At 42.7% G+C, this 13,673-nt stretch overlaps 2 protein-coding genes across 2 annotated transcripts in view; one reads left to right on the forward strand and one right to left on the reverse strand.

Annotated features, from left to right (window-relative positions):
* Positions 1 to 8,914, forward strand: part of Eif3a (eukaryotic translation initiation factor 3, subunit A) — a 43,283-nt gene extending 34,369 nt beyond the window's left edge. Inside the window, exons 19-22 of the mRNA XM_013021918.1 lie at positions 284 to 975; positions 3,843 to 4,047; positions 5,290 to 5,480; positions 7,706 to 8,914. Of these exons, the coding sequence (XP_012877372.1) occupies positions 284 to 975; positions 3,843 to 4,047; positions 5,290 to 5,480; positions 7,706 to 7,935 (1,318 nt within the window). The 3' untranslated portion in view covers positions 7,936 to 8,914. The remainder of the gene's footprint in view (positions 1 to 283; positions 976 to 3,842; positions 4,048 to 5,289; positions 5,481 to 7,705) is intronic.
* Positions 8,915 to 13,392: 4,478 nt separating this feature from the next.
* The window catches only part of Nanos1 (nanos homolog 1 (Drosophila)), an 892-nt gene continuing 611 nt past the window's right edge, over positions 13,393 to 13,673 (reverse strand). Inside the window, exon 2 of the mRNA XM_013021904.1 lies at positions 13,393 to 13,673. Within this exon, the coding sequence (XP_012877358.1) occupies positions 13,393 to 13,673 (281 nt within the window).

Consider the following 13,673-nt stretch of genomic DNA (forward strand, 5'->3'; position numbering starts at 1 on the left):
TTCACTCAGGGTTAGCACTCTTATCACTTAGAGCCATAGCACCACTCTGGAATTGGAGATAAGAGTCAGTCTCTGGACTTCCTGACTGGGCTGGCTTTGGAATGCAATCCTCAGATCTCAGCCTCCTGTGTCATGAGCCATTGACTCAGCAGAAGAGCTTTTTTTTTAAGTACCAGGATTAAAATTAGTGTTTGAAACAAAAGAGTGAAATAAAACCTAATTCTTCAAAGAATCCACAACTTTCAAAAAAAGTTGCTGATAAATATAGCCTGTTGCTCTGTAGGGATTGGAGACGTGGAGAAGGTCGGGATGAAGAGAGGCCTCATAGAAGAGATGAAGATCGACCAAGGCGTGTGGGGGATGATGAAGAGAGAGAATCTTCTGTCAGGCCAGATGATGACCGTATACCTAGGCGTGGCCTGGATGATGACAGAGGCCCTAGACGTGGTCCTGATGAAGACCGTTTCTCTCGACGTGGGGCAGATGATGACCGTCCTTCCTGGCGAAACACGGATGATGACAGGCCTCCACGACGAATTGGTGATGATGACAGGGGAAGCTGGAGGCATGGGGATGATGACAGGCCACCTAGACGAGGGCTGGATGATGACAGAGGAAGCTGGCGAGCAGCTGATGAGGACAGAGGACCAAGACGGGGCATGGATGAGGACCGAGGGCCAAGGCGAGGAGTTGCTGATGATGAGCGATCATCCTGGCGTAGTACTGATGATGACCGGGGCCCCAGACGGAACGTGGATGATGACCGAGGTCCCAGGAGAGGTTTGGATGATGACCGAGGTCCCAGGAGAGGATTGGATGATGACCGAGGACCCTGGAGGAATGCTGATGATGATAGAGTTTCCAGACGAGGTGCTGAAGATGATAGAGGGCCCTGGAGAAACATGGATGATGATCGGATTCCCAGACGCGGTGATGACTCAAGACCTGGTCCCTGGAGACCATTTGTTAAACCAGGTAAAATTCTGATAACCCGGTAAAATTCTGACATATAGAAAATGAAAGGACAGATTGGCATATACAATGATTTTCTTGTCAAAAATGTGCCTTTGCTATAGCATACTCTTTGTTTCTTTGTTTGTTTTGTCAGTCGTGGGGCCTGAACTCTGGGCCTGGGTGTTGTCTCTCAGCTCTTCAGCTCAAGGCTAGCGCTCTACCACTTGAGCCATAACACCACTTCCAGCTTTTTTTTTTTTCTGCTTATGTGGTGCTGAGGAATTGAATCCAGGGCCTCATGAATGCAAGGCAAGCGCTCTACCACTGAACCACCTTCCCAGCCGCTCCCAGGGTGTTTTAGAACTAACTTCTGCCTATCAGAACCTACACCGATTGTCTCCCAGAGCTTTGGCCTGGTGTTCTTGCTTGACTTTTTTTCACTTAAGGCTGGTACTGTACGACTTGAGCCACACCTTTACAAGCTTGCCCTTTTTTGCCTTGTATTTCAAAGGACCTTTTTGTGCCCATCCAAAGCTGTGGTTTTAAAAATTCTATTCAGGCTCAGTCTTTACCTCTAACCCAAATTTAGTCTTATTAAATATTTGCCCATATTTCATTTGCAATTTCTCTTAACACTTCAGAATTTAATCTATGCCAAACTAGATTCATTGACTTCTCCCCACAGATGAGCTAGGAATTGTTTTTTGTTGGTGGTGGTGGTGGTGTTTCCTTAAGTATCTCATGAACTTTCCTGCCCAGTATGGCTTTGAACTGATTTTCAGATCTCAGCCACTTGAGTAAGGATTACAGGCATGAAACATTTGCACCTGGCTGGTTTTTGTTTTGTGCTTGTACTGGGGCTTGAACTTGGGCCTCACACTCTTCCTTAGCCTTTTTGCTTAAAGATGGTGCTGTCTTTATTTTATTATTACTATTTTTTAGTGTTTTTTTTTTGTTGTTGTTTGTTTTGCTGGTCGTGGGGCCTGAACTCTGGGCCTGGGCGCTATCCCTCAGCTCTTCAGCTCAAGGCTAGCGCTCTACCACTGGAGCCACAGCGCCACTTCCGGCTTTTTCTGTTTATGTGGTGCTGAGGAATCGAACCCAGGGCTTCATGCTTGCAAGGCATGCACTGTACCGCTGAGCTACCTTCCCAGCCCCAAATGTAAGTTCTTGTTGCTGTTTTTTTGTGTGTGTGTGTGTCAGTTGTGGGGCTTGAACTCTGGGCCTGGGCGCTGTCCCTGCGCTCTTCAGCTCAAGGAGAGCGCTCTACCACTTGAGCCACAGCACTACTTCCTTTTAGTGTTGTTTAATAGACAATATCTCACTGGCCTCAAACTCAGATCCTCATGTCTCTGCCTTCTGAGTGTTTGGATTAAAGATGTTTATTACCACACCATGCTCTTATTAGTCATTTAGTTTTGCTTTTTTTTTCCTCCCCCTGGTCCTGGGGCTTGAACTCAGGGCCTGGGTGCTGTCCCTTAGCCTCTGTGCTCAAGGCTAGCACTGTGCCACTTGAGCCACAATGCCACTTCCAGCTTTTTCTGAGTAGTTTCTTGGAGATAAAAGTCTCATGGCCTTTTCTGCCTGGGATGATTCCAAACCACAATCCTCAGCATCCTGAGTAGTTAGGGTTATAGGCATGGGCCTGTAACTTAGCACTTGCAAAACTTAGCTGGGTGCTAAGTTTTGCTGTTTTGATGATCCTTACATCCATTCAATTTTGTCTTCCTCCTGGTTATACTTGAGTCTGAGTCTCCATCCTTCAGACTCTTGTTCTTACCTTGTTTCTGGCCTTACCCACTCTCTTTGTGCTCTTTCCTTTGTTCCATAACCAGAATAATTCATTCTAAAGTGTAGATCCAAGTGAGAAGCTTCTGTGGTTTTACTCTTAATAGTTTTTATGGTATGCCTCTTGTCTCTTCAGGTCTCATTTTATTCCGTTGTTCAGCTGTGTAACTTTGAGTAAGCTTACCTTTTTGTGCTTTATGTAAAGTGGTTTAACAAAAGTACAGTAGGTTCTCAGTGTTGCCAAGAATGTAGAAAAATCCTAAATTGAGATTGGTCATCCCAATATATAAAGTTCATGTTATTATTACTTAAAAGCAATTTATTTAAAACTATGTTGAGTCATTACATTGAGCTCATGTTAAAATACTATATAATATAGCTTGTACCTGAACAAACCTTTTTGTTTAGCACATTTATTTTCTTAAGGCATATCATCAACTTTCTTGTTTTTAGGATAAAAATAATACCTAAGTGCTACACTCAGGTCATTTTAAACAGCAAATTCAGCAGCAAAAACCACAAAGATGTGAGGAACATGGTACTAAATAAGCACGCCTGAGAGGGATGCTTGATAGTAAGAGCTGCAGCTGGAAGGCAGAGTGATACAGATCTCAGGCCACTCAGATGTTTTGCTGCACTCAGTGATTGTAATTGCCACAAGGTCAAAATCTGCCTATAGTGAAGATAACTCAGCTATGGTGAACAAGTAAAGCAGAGGGTTTAGGTTAATTCTTTGGTACTCTGAAATCAATGCATACATACAACAGGAAAGACTCAATAACCTTAAGTTTTATGAGACATTTAATTTGGACTGTGTTGTTATCTGTAGAGATAGATGTAGGAGGAACTATTAATAAGTAGTCTGCAATTAGGTACATAGCTTTAACCTTTTCTTTTAAAAAGGAAATTGAAATATCTCATTAGTGTTTAGAATGCTAATGAATATGAGTTCACTAATAATGTTAAGACCTCTGGTAAGTGCTTGAGGTGTGGCTCAGTGGTAGTGTTCGCCTAGCATATCCAAAGTGTTGGATTCCACCTTCTACCTTGAAAATTAGTCTGTTTTGAGGGTGAAATAAATCCTTCTTTAAAAAATACAGGTGGATGGAGAGAGAAAGAAAAAGCCAGAGAAGAGAGTTGGGGTCCACCTCGGGATTCAAGACCAGCAGAAGAACGCGAATGGGATAGAGACAAGGAAAGGGACAGAGACAATCAAGATCGTGAGGAGAATGACAAGGACATTGAGCGAGAAAGGGATAGAGAGAGAGATGGGGATCGTGAGGATCGCTTCAGAAGACCCCCCAGGTTGGACATTGTTACTTGTAAATTACAAATGTCTGTGTGTTTGTGTGTGTGTTTAAGGGGGTGGTTTTAGGACTTGAACTCAGGGGGTCTTATTGGCTCAGAAAATAACTGTGGCTCTGTTTGAGCTTCACTTACAGCCTTTTTTGCTCTGATTATTTTTTATTTATGTTTATTTATTTTTGCTGGTCCTATGGCTTTAACTCAGGGCCTGGACTCTGTCCCTGAGCCTTTCTGTGCTCAGTGCTAGCGCTCTACCACTTGAGACACAGAGCCCCTTCTGGCTTCTTTTTAATGTGGTACTGAGGAATGGAACCCAGGGCTTCATGCATGCTAGGCTTGCAAGCACTCTACCACTGAGCCAAGTTTCCAACCCCTGGTTATTTTTGAAGTAGGGTTACTTACTTACCTATTGTAGCAGGGATGATGCCCAGCTATTGGTTGAATTGGGGAATCTCAAAAAAGTGTTCATGCTGTCTCCCAAAGTAGTTAGGATAACAGTCAGTCCTTTCTTCTTAACGGAACAATCCCAGCAACCTCTTTTTTTGACCAATCCTGGGGCTTGAACTCAGGGCCTGGGTGCTGTCCCTGAGCTGCCTTTGCTCAAGCCAGCACTCAGCTACATGAGCTACAGCACCGCTTCATGCATGCTAGGCAAGCACTACCACTAAGCTACATTTCCATATCATCTCTTTCCTTTAAAAAATCCTTTAAAAAATTAATAGTATAAGTTCTAGCTTCTGCCCAGTGCCAGTGGCTCACGCCTGTAATCCTAACTACTCAGGAGGCTGAGATCTGAGGATCACGGTTCAAAGCCAGCCTGGGAAGGAAACTGAGACTCAGGGACAGTGCCTAGGCCCAGAGTTCAAACCTCAGGATCCACCAAAAAAGTATCTTCTTTCCTCTACTGAAGTACGTATGCTGATAAATTTAGACAGTGCTTGCTTCTCAAGAAGTATAATTTTCTACAAGGATGGAAAGTTGTGTATTTATATTGTCCACCTTCTTGTCTGAAGTCAACAGCCACATGTGGTTGTTGAGTGCTTGGGATATAGGTAGTGATGCTAGCTGCCTTGACTGTAAGTGAATTGAGGTAGCTATGTGTGTGGTGGCTACTATGTGGGAGGAAATGCACTTAGATATATCTTTGCTTGCATTTTATGTCTAAATATATCTTAATTGAGGGAAAGTTATGAAAATTAGATTAGTAAATATAAAGAATTTTGTCCTTTCAAATGGCTACAGGGATGAAGGTGGCTGGAGAAGAGGACCGGCTGAAGAATCTTCAAGCTGGAGAGATTCAAGTCGCCGCGATGAGAGGGATAGGGATGACCGTCGGCGTGACCGAGATGATAGGCGTGATCTAAGAGAAAGACGAGATCTAAGAGATGACCGAGAGCGGAGAGGACCACCCCTCAGATCAGAGCGAGAGGAAGGTATGGTCATTACAGCTGCTGGTGTATGGAAAACTGTGAGGAAGGATTTAGTTAACTTGTAGAGTTCTATGAACTCAAAACTGAACAGTTGATACTTTATTCTATTTAGAGCTTTATGATCAGATTGTGAACTGAGCTCATTTCTAAGATCAGTGCAGTGATAGACTAAAATGAACAACATTTATGATGTTTAATGAAAATGAGTAAGTTATTTGGAAGTTATGTTCTGGTGGATAAACATAACTGCTCTCTAAAATTGGAGTAGTTGAAACTTTAGTAAGCAATGCTTGCTGTACATGGCAAAAATTTGGTTCTTTTCTGTTTATGTTTTTGGGTATCATTTGGGGTTTCGATTCAGGGCCTTTAATTTTTTTGGGGGGGTCCGGTTGTAGGGCCTGAACTCTGGGCCTGGGCACTGTCCCTCAGCTCTTCAGCTCAAGGCTAGCGCTCTACCACTTGAGCCACAGCGCCACTTCTGGCTTTTTTCATTTGGTTTACGTGGTGCTGAGGAATCGAACCCAGGGCCTCAGGCATGCAAGGCAAGCACTCTACCACTGAGCCACCTTCCCAGCCCAGGGCCTTCAATTTGCTTGTCAGGTGCTCTTCTAACTTAGCCAGGCCCTTTATAAGTTTCACGTTTTAATATTTTGTCTGCACACCACAATCATAAGATTGTCATCATAGCTTAAAACTTTTTTTTTTCTTTTTATGCTGAGCCTGAGTGCTGTCCCTGAGTTTCTTTTGCTCAAGCCTACCACTTGAGCCACAGCTCCACTTTCAGCTTTTTGGTAGTTTAGTGGAGACAAGAGTTTCACAGACTTTCTTACCCAGGCTGGTATTGAATTGTGTTTCTCAGATCACAGCCTCCTTAGTAGCTAAGGAGGTGTGAGCCACTAGTACCTGGCTGAACTTTGATGTTTTATGACTAATTTGCTGTTAAAATTCTTCAAGGGGGGGCTGGGAAGGTGGCTCAGTGGTAGAGCACTTGCCTTGCATGCTTGAGGCCCTGGGTTCTATTCCTCAGCACCACATAAGAAAAAAGAAAAAAGCCGGAAGTGGCGCTGTGGCTCAAATGGTAGAGTGCTAGCCTTGAGCTGAAGAGCTGAGGGACAGTGCCCAGGCCCAGAGTTCAGGCCCCACCACCGGACCCAAAAAAAAAAATCTTCAAGGGCCAGAAATCCTTGGGGGTGTATGTGGAGGGGGGTGTACATGTGTCAGTACTATGGCTTGAACTCAGGACCTGGGAGCTGCCCCTTACTTTTTCACTCAAAGCTATCACTGCCATTTGAACCACATCTCTACTTCCAGGTTTTTGGTGGTTAATTGGAACTAAGAGTCTCACAGAGCTTCCTGCCGAGACTGGTTTGAACTATGATCCTCAGATTGAAAAATTTTATTTAGCAGTGATTTCTGCTTATTTTTCATTTTGTTTGTAGGTTTGGTATTTTAAAGCTTTTATTGGAAATATCAAATGTGTGGAGTTTTAGTTATGATTCTATGTAATCTTCACAGAATTTCTGAGCAATTTTAGGCAGACACATTTCTTTTTTTTTTTTTTTTTTTTTTGTCGGTCGTGGGGCTTGAACTCTGGGCCTGGGCGCTGTCCCTCAGCTCTTCACTCAAGGGGAGCGCTCTACCACTTGAGCTACAGCGCCACTTCCGGTTTTCTGGTGGTTTATTGGAGATAGGAGTCTCATGGTCTCTCCTGCCCGAGCTGGCTTTGAACCGCGATCCTCAGATCTCAGCCTCCTGAGTAGCTAGGATTACAGGCGTGAGCCACCAGCGCCCAGCAGACACATTTCTTTGTCTCAGGTTGTTTAAGACACTTAAAGTTTTTTTTCCCCCCACTCAATTTTTACCTGCTTTTTTTTTGGCCAGCCCTGCTTTCTAGGCTATCACTACCACTTGAACCACAGTGCCACTCGTTCATTTTTCTGAGTTTATTGGAAAATCTCACAAACTTTTCTGCCTAGGCTTACTTTGAACCACAATCCTCACATGTAAAAGCCTCCTGAGTAGCTAGAATTATAGGTGTGAGTCACTGGTGCCGGGCTCTACTTTACATTTTTTATATAGTGCTGGGGATTGAACCTAGGTCTCCTGTTATGTAAGCAAGTGCCTTACCATTCAAACCACAGCTCTCAGTCCTTTTGCTTTTGGTTTTTCTGATAGAGTTTTTCTGCTTTTGTCTGGATTAAATTCTTTGTTCAATTCATCTTTTTTAGTAAGTTCTTGGAGACGTTCTGATGACAGGAAAGATGACCGGGGAGAAGAGCGAGATCCACCCCGTCGTGTTCCTCCCCCAGCTCTAACTAGAGATCGAGAAAGAGACCGGGATCGTGAAAGGGAAGGTGATAAAGAAAAGGCCTCTTGGAGAGCTGAGAAAGATAAGGAGTCTCTTCGTCGTACTAAAAATGAGACTGATGAGGATGGATGGACCACAGTACGACGTTAAGTCTCAAGATAATGGATTCGAACTTGTGTTTTACATAGGTTTAACCACATTCAAGGATTATTATACTTGTGCTTCAGCCAGTCTAAATTGGATTCTTTAATGTTGTCTCACCATAACACACACAAAAAAGCATGAACTTGTATTATTAACCCTATATAACAGAATGATCATGCACCGTATCCACAGAGGGTTGGGAAACCATGCCATTTTCTGGAATTTAAGGTGTTGCATTATTTCATCAATCATTTGTTTACAAAAAAGAAAAAAACAAAAAAAATAAAAAATGTGAACCCTTCAGGTATTGAGGAATACCTGTTATCTTGGTATACAATTGATCTTTTTTTTTCTTTTGATTTTGAAATATCTGGTATTAATTTGGAATAAGGTAAGATTCTGTTAAGATGTATTTGGAAATCCTTTAAGCCAGTGGATCTGGAAGTTGACACACGGATACTGGAACATGTACTTCTAGGCATTTTGAAGTACTGTTTTTAGGATCAGAGAAATGCAGTAAACATTGCATGGCTACAGTGGGATTTTCGTAGCTTTGAGGAGGTGAGTATGAGGTAATTTGCAGTCATTGTCATGACCTGACATACTGCTGCTCTGTGGGAGTCCAGCATAGTATGGCTTCTCAGTTCTATAAGATTTGCTAAATTGTCGCTGAGGTATTTTTTTTTCTGTTGCCAATAGCAAACTGCTTTTCCATTAATGGAGAATTCATGCCTTTTTAAGCATTTAAAATATGATATTTATAAATGTGTGGTTTGGAGGAATTGTTTAAATTCTGTTTCCTAATTTTCTTTCTCTTCAGGATAGAGTCAACAAGTAATTTGTAGTAATGACTGTGTTGCCTTCAATTTTGGAGTGCAGTAGTGATGTTTAAGATTAACTATCTGGTCTTATTGAAGCCAACACAGAACTTGCTGCTGTGTTTTTCTTTTTTCTTCAATGATAAATAAAATACTTACAGAATTTGTTTTAGTGTTGGTTTATGAATATAAAGCGTTTTGCTTATGGTTAGTGCGTTTGCATTGAGGTGAGTGTATTTTGTTAGTTTTCTTTTTATCAGTGTTATATCTCTTATGTATTGAAAAATAGAAAATAGCCTAAATATAACACAGAAAGCAACTAGAAAAACCATGAGATTATTACCTGTCTGTAAGTGAAGCTCTTTAACTTTTTTGTTTTTAAATGCTGGTTGTGGGGCTTGAACCCAGCTTGGGTGGTCTCCCTGAGCTGTTTTTAGTGTTCTACCATTAGAGCCACAGCTCCACTTCTGGCTTTTGGTGGTTGGTTGGAGATAAGAGCACCTTGATCCTCAGATCTCAGCCTCCTGAGTTGCTAGCATCATAGTGTGCACGTGGTGTGTACAGGTATCACTTTTGGATTTTTTTGAACATAGAAATAAGGGAATATTAATGACTATGGGCACTATAAACTTGGGGAGTAATGAGAATTGCTGTTTGTTGGGACAGCTTTAAGGCCAGAAGAAGGGTGTACGGATGCGGTTTTGTTTAGTCAGATTCTTCTATGATTTTTTTTTTTTTTTTTTGCCATGGGGTGGAGTAGGGTTTGTTTGTCCTAGAGCTTGAATTTCAGAGCTTGGATGCTGTCCCTAACTAAGCTTTTTACCCTCCACCATTTAAGCCATAGCTCCACATATGGCTTTCTTTGGTGATTAATTGAAGACCCTGAACCATATATTCAGATCTCAGCCTCCTGATAGCTAGTATTACAAGGTGTGAACCACAATCATCTTTCGTTTGATAATACTAATGGTGGAAGTCACTTTTGAAGGACTGATACCTGACATTTCAGTATGCTAAAAGTTGGTATATTTGGATAGTACTGGAATTTGAACTCAGGGCCTTGTATTTTCACAGGCACTTTGCCACTGAGCCCATGCCTCTAGTCCTAATATGAAAGTCTTAAAAAAAATAAGTCTTTTGTTGGGGGGAGGATTTTGCTTTCTGAACTTAAGAGATGATGACTATATCAGGGCATGAGTTTGTACTCAGGTGATAGTACATGTGATATTGCAGAATCCCCAGACAGTTCTTTAAGTGAGATGTGTAAAAGCTTCAAGGCACTATCCTGGAAACCTACCTTTTCTGCTCCACTCAGCCCATCTGTGTCTCCTGTTCTATCTCCTCTTGTTTTGTCTTGAGTCAGACCCAGAACACATAGCAGGGGCAGAATAGTGTTAGGCTGTTTGCTTTGTGACCCAACCCTGTATCGTTTTACCTAGGTTTATTAACAGGGGTAACAGAAAATGAACAACCAATCTACCCCTAATATGCCATTTGGTCTCCATGTTCTCAGTGGCTTCAGGAGTTTTAAGCCAGAACATTGCTGTTAAATACAGAAAAAAAGCCTGAAGGTCTAGATGACACTGTCTCCCAAAATGCTACATCCACTGGTTGTCTATGGAGTATTTTCTAGGAGTAGTTAGCATGTGGAATGTTAATAGTTAAGAATCACTGATCTGCATGGTAGTAGACAGCTTTGATCATCACATTTTGAAGGCCAATGCAAGAAGATTCTAAGTTCAAGGCTCGGGTGGGTTACTTAGCAGGACCATATCAAAACAATGCCATTGTCTATATAACTATTCCTATATAACTACAATAAAAGTACATGATGCCATAGGAAGAAATAACAACTTACCAAATTAATTACAAGGAACCAAGTTATTGACTAGGAAATCAGGACTGATGTCTTTACCACAAAGTATATTTAAATAGTGATATGAATTGAAAGTGTATGGTTCCAGTTTATGTGGCTGTTAGAAGAAATAAAACCACACATGGTGGAAATACAAGTATGAACAGGAAAGCAGCAACCTATGCCTCTGCCCTTGGTGGAAACTCTTGGGGATTCACATACCTTTTATTGTCTAGACAAATAGAGCATATTCTCAGGAAGAATGTAATCTTGTCATTTTTTTAAACTGGATTTTTCTACCCTAAGCAATCGAGAAATGTTCAGTTTTAGATTAAATCCCAAAGATAATTTTGCCAGTCCTGTGTTTTGAACTCGGCTTGAGTGCTGTCCCTGAGCTTTTGTGTTCAAGGCTAGTGCTCTACTACTTGAGCCACAGCTCCTTCTGGCTTTTTGTGGAGATGAGAGTCTCACAGACTTTTCTGCCCCATTGGCTTTGAACTGTGATCCTCACATCTTGGCCACCTGAATAGCCAGGACTACAGGTGTGAACCACTGGCTCAAGGATTATTTTTGTGCCAGTACTTGGGCTTGAATTCAGGACATCACTCACTCTCATTGGCTTTTTTGCTGAATGCTGATAGTCTACCACATGAGCTACATCTCCAGTAATGAAGATTACTTTTAAATAAGTGAAGTATACCCAAACTATTACAGGAACAACTTGGTACCACAAATTCCAAGTATTAACAGTGTTGAGAAAATTGAGGCAAATTTGGCATGGTGCAAAGTGATTATGGGGTACTTTTAAAATAGGTTAATGTATAATAGCTATCTCATCTTTACTCCAGGACTTCCCAGAAACTGCTCAGCCTTCCCAGTTCAGGTAAAATAGTTAATACCAGAATAGTAAATAGGCAAAGGATGCATCCCATTACATAAGTGTGCATTCTGGTACTGGGGCTGTTACAGCCAAAACAAAAAGCCTGATGCCTTAGGAAATCTAAAATTTCAGTCTTAAAACTTGCCAGGTAGCTGAATCTGCCACCTGTCTGTTCTGCAGAGTGACTGTTCATAGTGACTTCAAAAGGTAGACTAATAGGTGATGGGACTTCCCATTGATGTGAAAATTTCACCTCCCCACCTCCAAAGAAACTAGAGTAATAACATTCTTTAGCAAAAAAAAAAATGTACATAATTTTATTAAGCTACTTGAGCTGAGGCCCAGACAATTCTCTTGTTGGGGGCTAGAATTAGGGATGAATGTTTCCACCATTGCTCCTGCATTTGATGCACCTTCCTTTGTCCCAAACAGCGCTCAGCTACTCAGTATATTTAGCCCAGTATGCATTCTTACAGTGTGTTTCACATCAAGGTAGTAGTTTGTGGAAGTAGCTGTTTAGCATGAAGCCAGTCTGAACTAATACCCTAGCTAATACTGTAAGCTTTATAGACTTAAGACTGAATCTCTTGCTAGTGGTTTGTGCATTTCTGATGTGTTCCTCTTAACTCACTTTCCATCTTTGCCTTATACATCTTGCCCTGGTAGTCTGAATCTACAAGTCACAGTGTGGCATTCGGAGTGGTGGATTTACAAACAAATGTTGAAAATAAAGTATTAGAAACCTCTGCTTAAGGGTAACTTGGTGGGGTGGCCAGGCCACCTAAGGGTCTCTTTCTAATACGAATGAGAACACCAGGGAGGCCATGTTTCTTGTCATAACCCCACCCCCAACGACTCCTTTAATTAGGGCTTATCCTGGTGTACTCCCTGGATGCCAGAAGCCAGACAGCCCAAAGGGAAAACCTTCCTGAGCTCAGGTTATTACATTAGCTTCCCAACTTGTATTTTAAAGTTGGAGAAGCAACAGCTCTGAACTTTTCTCCATCACTTAGGAAACCTGAAACAGCAATCTGAACACTTCGATTTTCTCTTCTTTGATCTTAGTATCATAGACATTCGCAAGTAATTAGAAATGGGGGGAGGTGCATGGAGAAAAATGCCAAATAGGAGCTATAGATAAGATGAACTCATACTGTTACTGTATAAATACACAAGTCCTTTAAACAGCACCATTTCCAAGCGTATACACAATATGATTATGACTTGGCACAAGTTTTAGAAAGTTGCTAGTCCAATAATAAAAGATCCGGTACATAAAAGGAGAAGGAGTTGTATTCTATCTGCTACAGATTGTGCATTTAATCTCCAGCTAGAACAAACAAGCCACAAGGAGGGGACCCTCCCGAATTAATACTGGATAAACCTTCACTTTTCAGAACTGAAGCTACCAGAGACCTCACCTGGAATTAAAGAGTGACTAGGGGCAAAACTAAGATATTGATCGCATCCAACAATGTCATTTTTGCCAACATTCCATAAAATCGCCAGTTTAAGGCTCAGTTCAGAGGCTCATTAAAAAAATATTCTAGACCTAGTAAAGTGTCTCCATTCATGAAACGAAACATCCAAGATGAGAGACCATTTCATACGGATGCGCATCTAAAATAGGTGGACGTGTACAGTAAATAAACGATGTCTCCTGGGTGCCATTATTTCAGCCAGGGAAATACACGCGGCCCTCGCCGTTCTGCATGTGCGCAAACTACACACTGCAGAGACAAAAATCAAGATGTTAGCGTCCAGTCCCAACCGCTCCCCGGTAAAGTACTCCTCCCGGCCGGCTTCTCCCGACAGACCACCAAGACGACGTTCCGAGTTGGGCTGAGCTCCGCGGCGGCGGCCCCGCCCTGCCTGGTGGCACCGGGCCTCGGCGGAGCGGAGCCCGGCTCTCAGCGCAGCTTCTTGCCGGGCAGGCTGTCCCGGGCGCTGCGCGGCGGCAGGCGGGCGGCGGGCGGCGGCGGCACTTTGGAGAGCGGGCAGTACTTGATGGTGTGCGCGTTGTCGCCGCTGGCGCCGCACAGGGGACACGTGTAGCGGCGCAGTACCGGGCACAGCACTCGCCCGTCGGGGCCCTTCAGGATGTGGGTGGTGTAGAGCGCCACCGCCTCCTTGTTGTTCCGGCAGAACACGCACACCTGCAGCTCGGGCTTGAGCAGCCGGGCGGCGGCCG

Source organism: Dipodomys ordii, unplaced genomic scaffold, assembly GCF_000151885.1.
Source record: "Dipodomys ordii isolate 6190 unplaced genomic scaffold, Dord_2.0 Scaffold58, whole genome shotgun sequence".
Classification (NCBI taxonomy): domain Eukaryota; kingdom Metazoa; phylum Chordata; class Mammalia; order Rodentia; family Heteromyidae; genus Dipodomys; species Dipodomys ordii.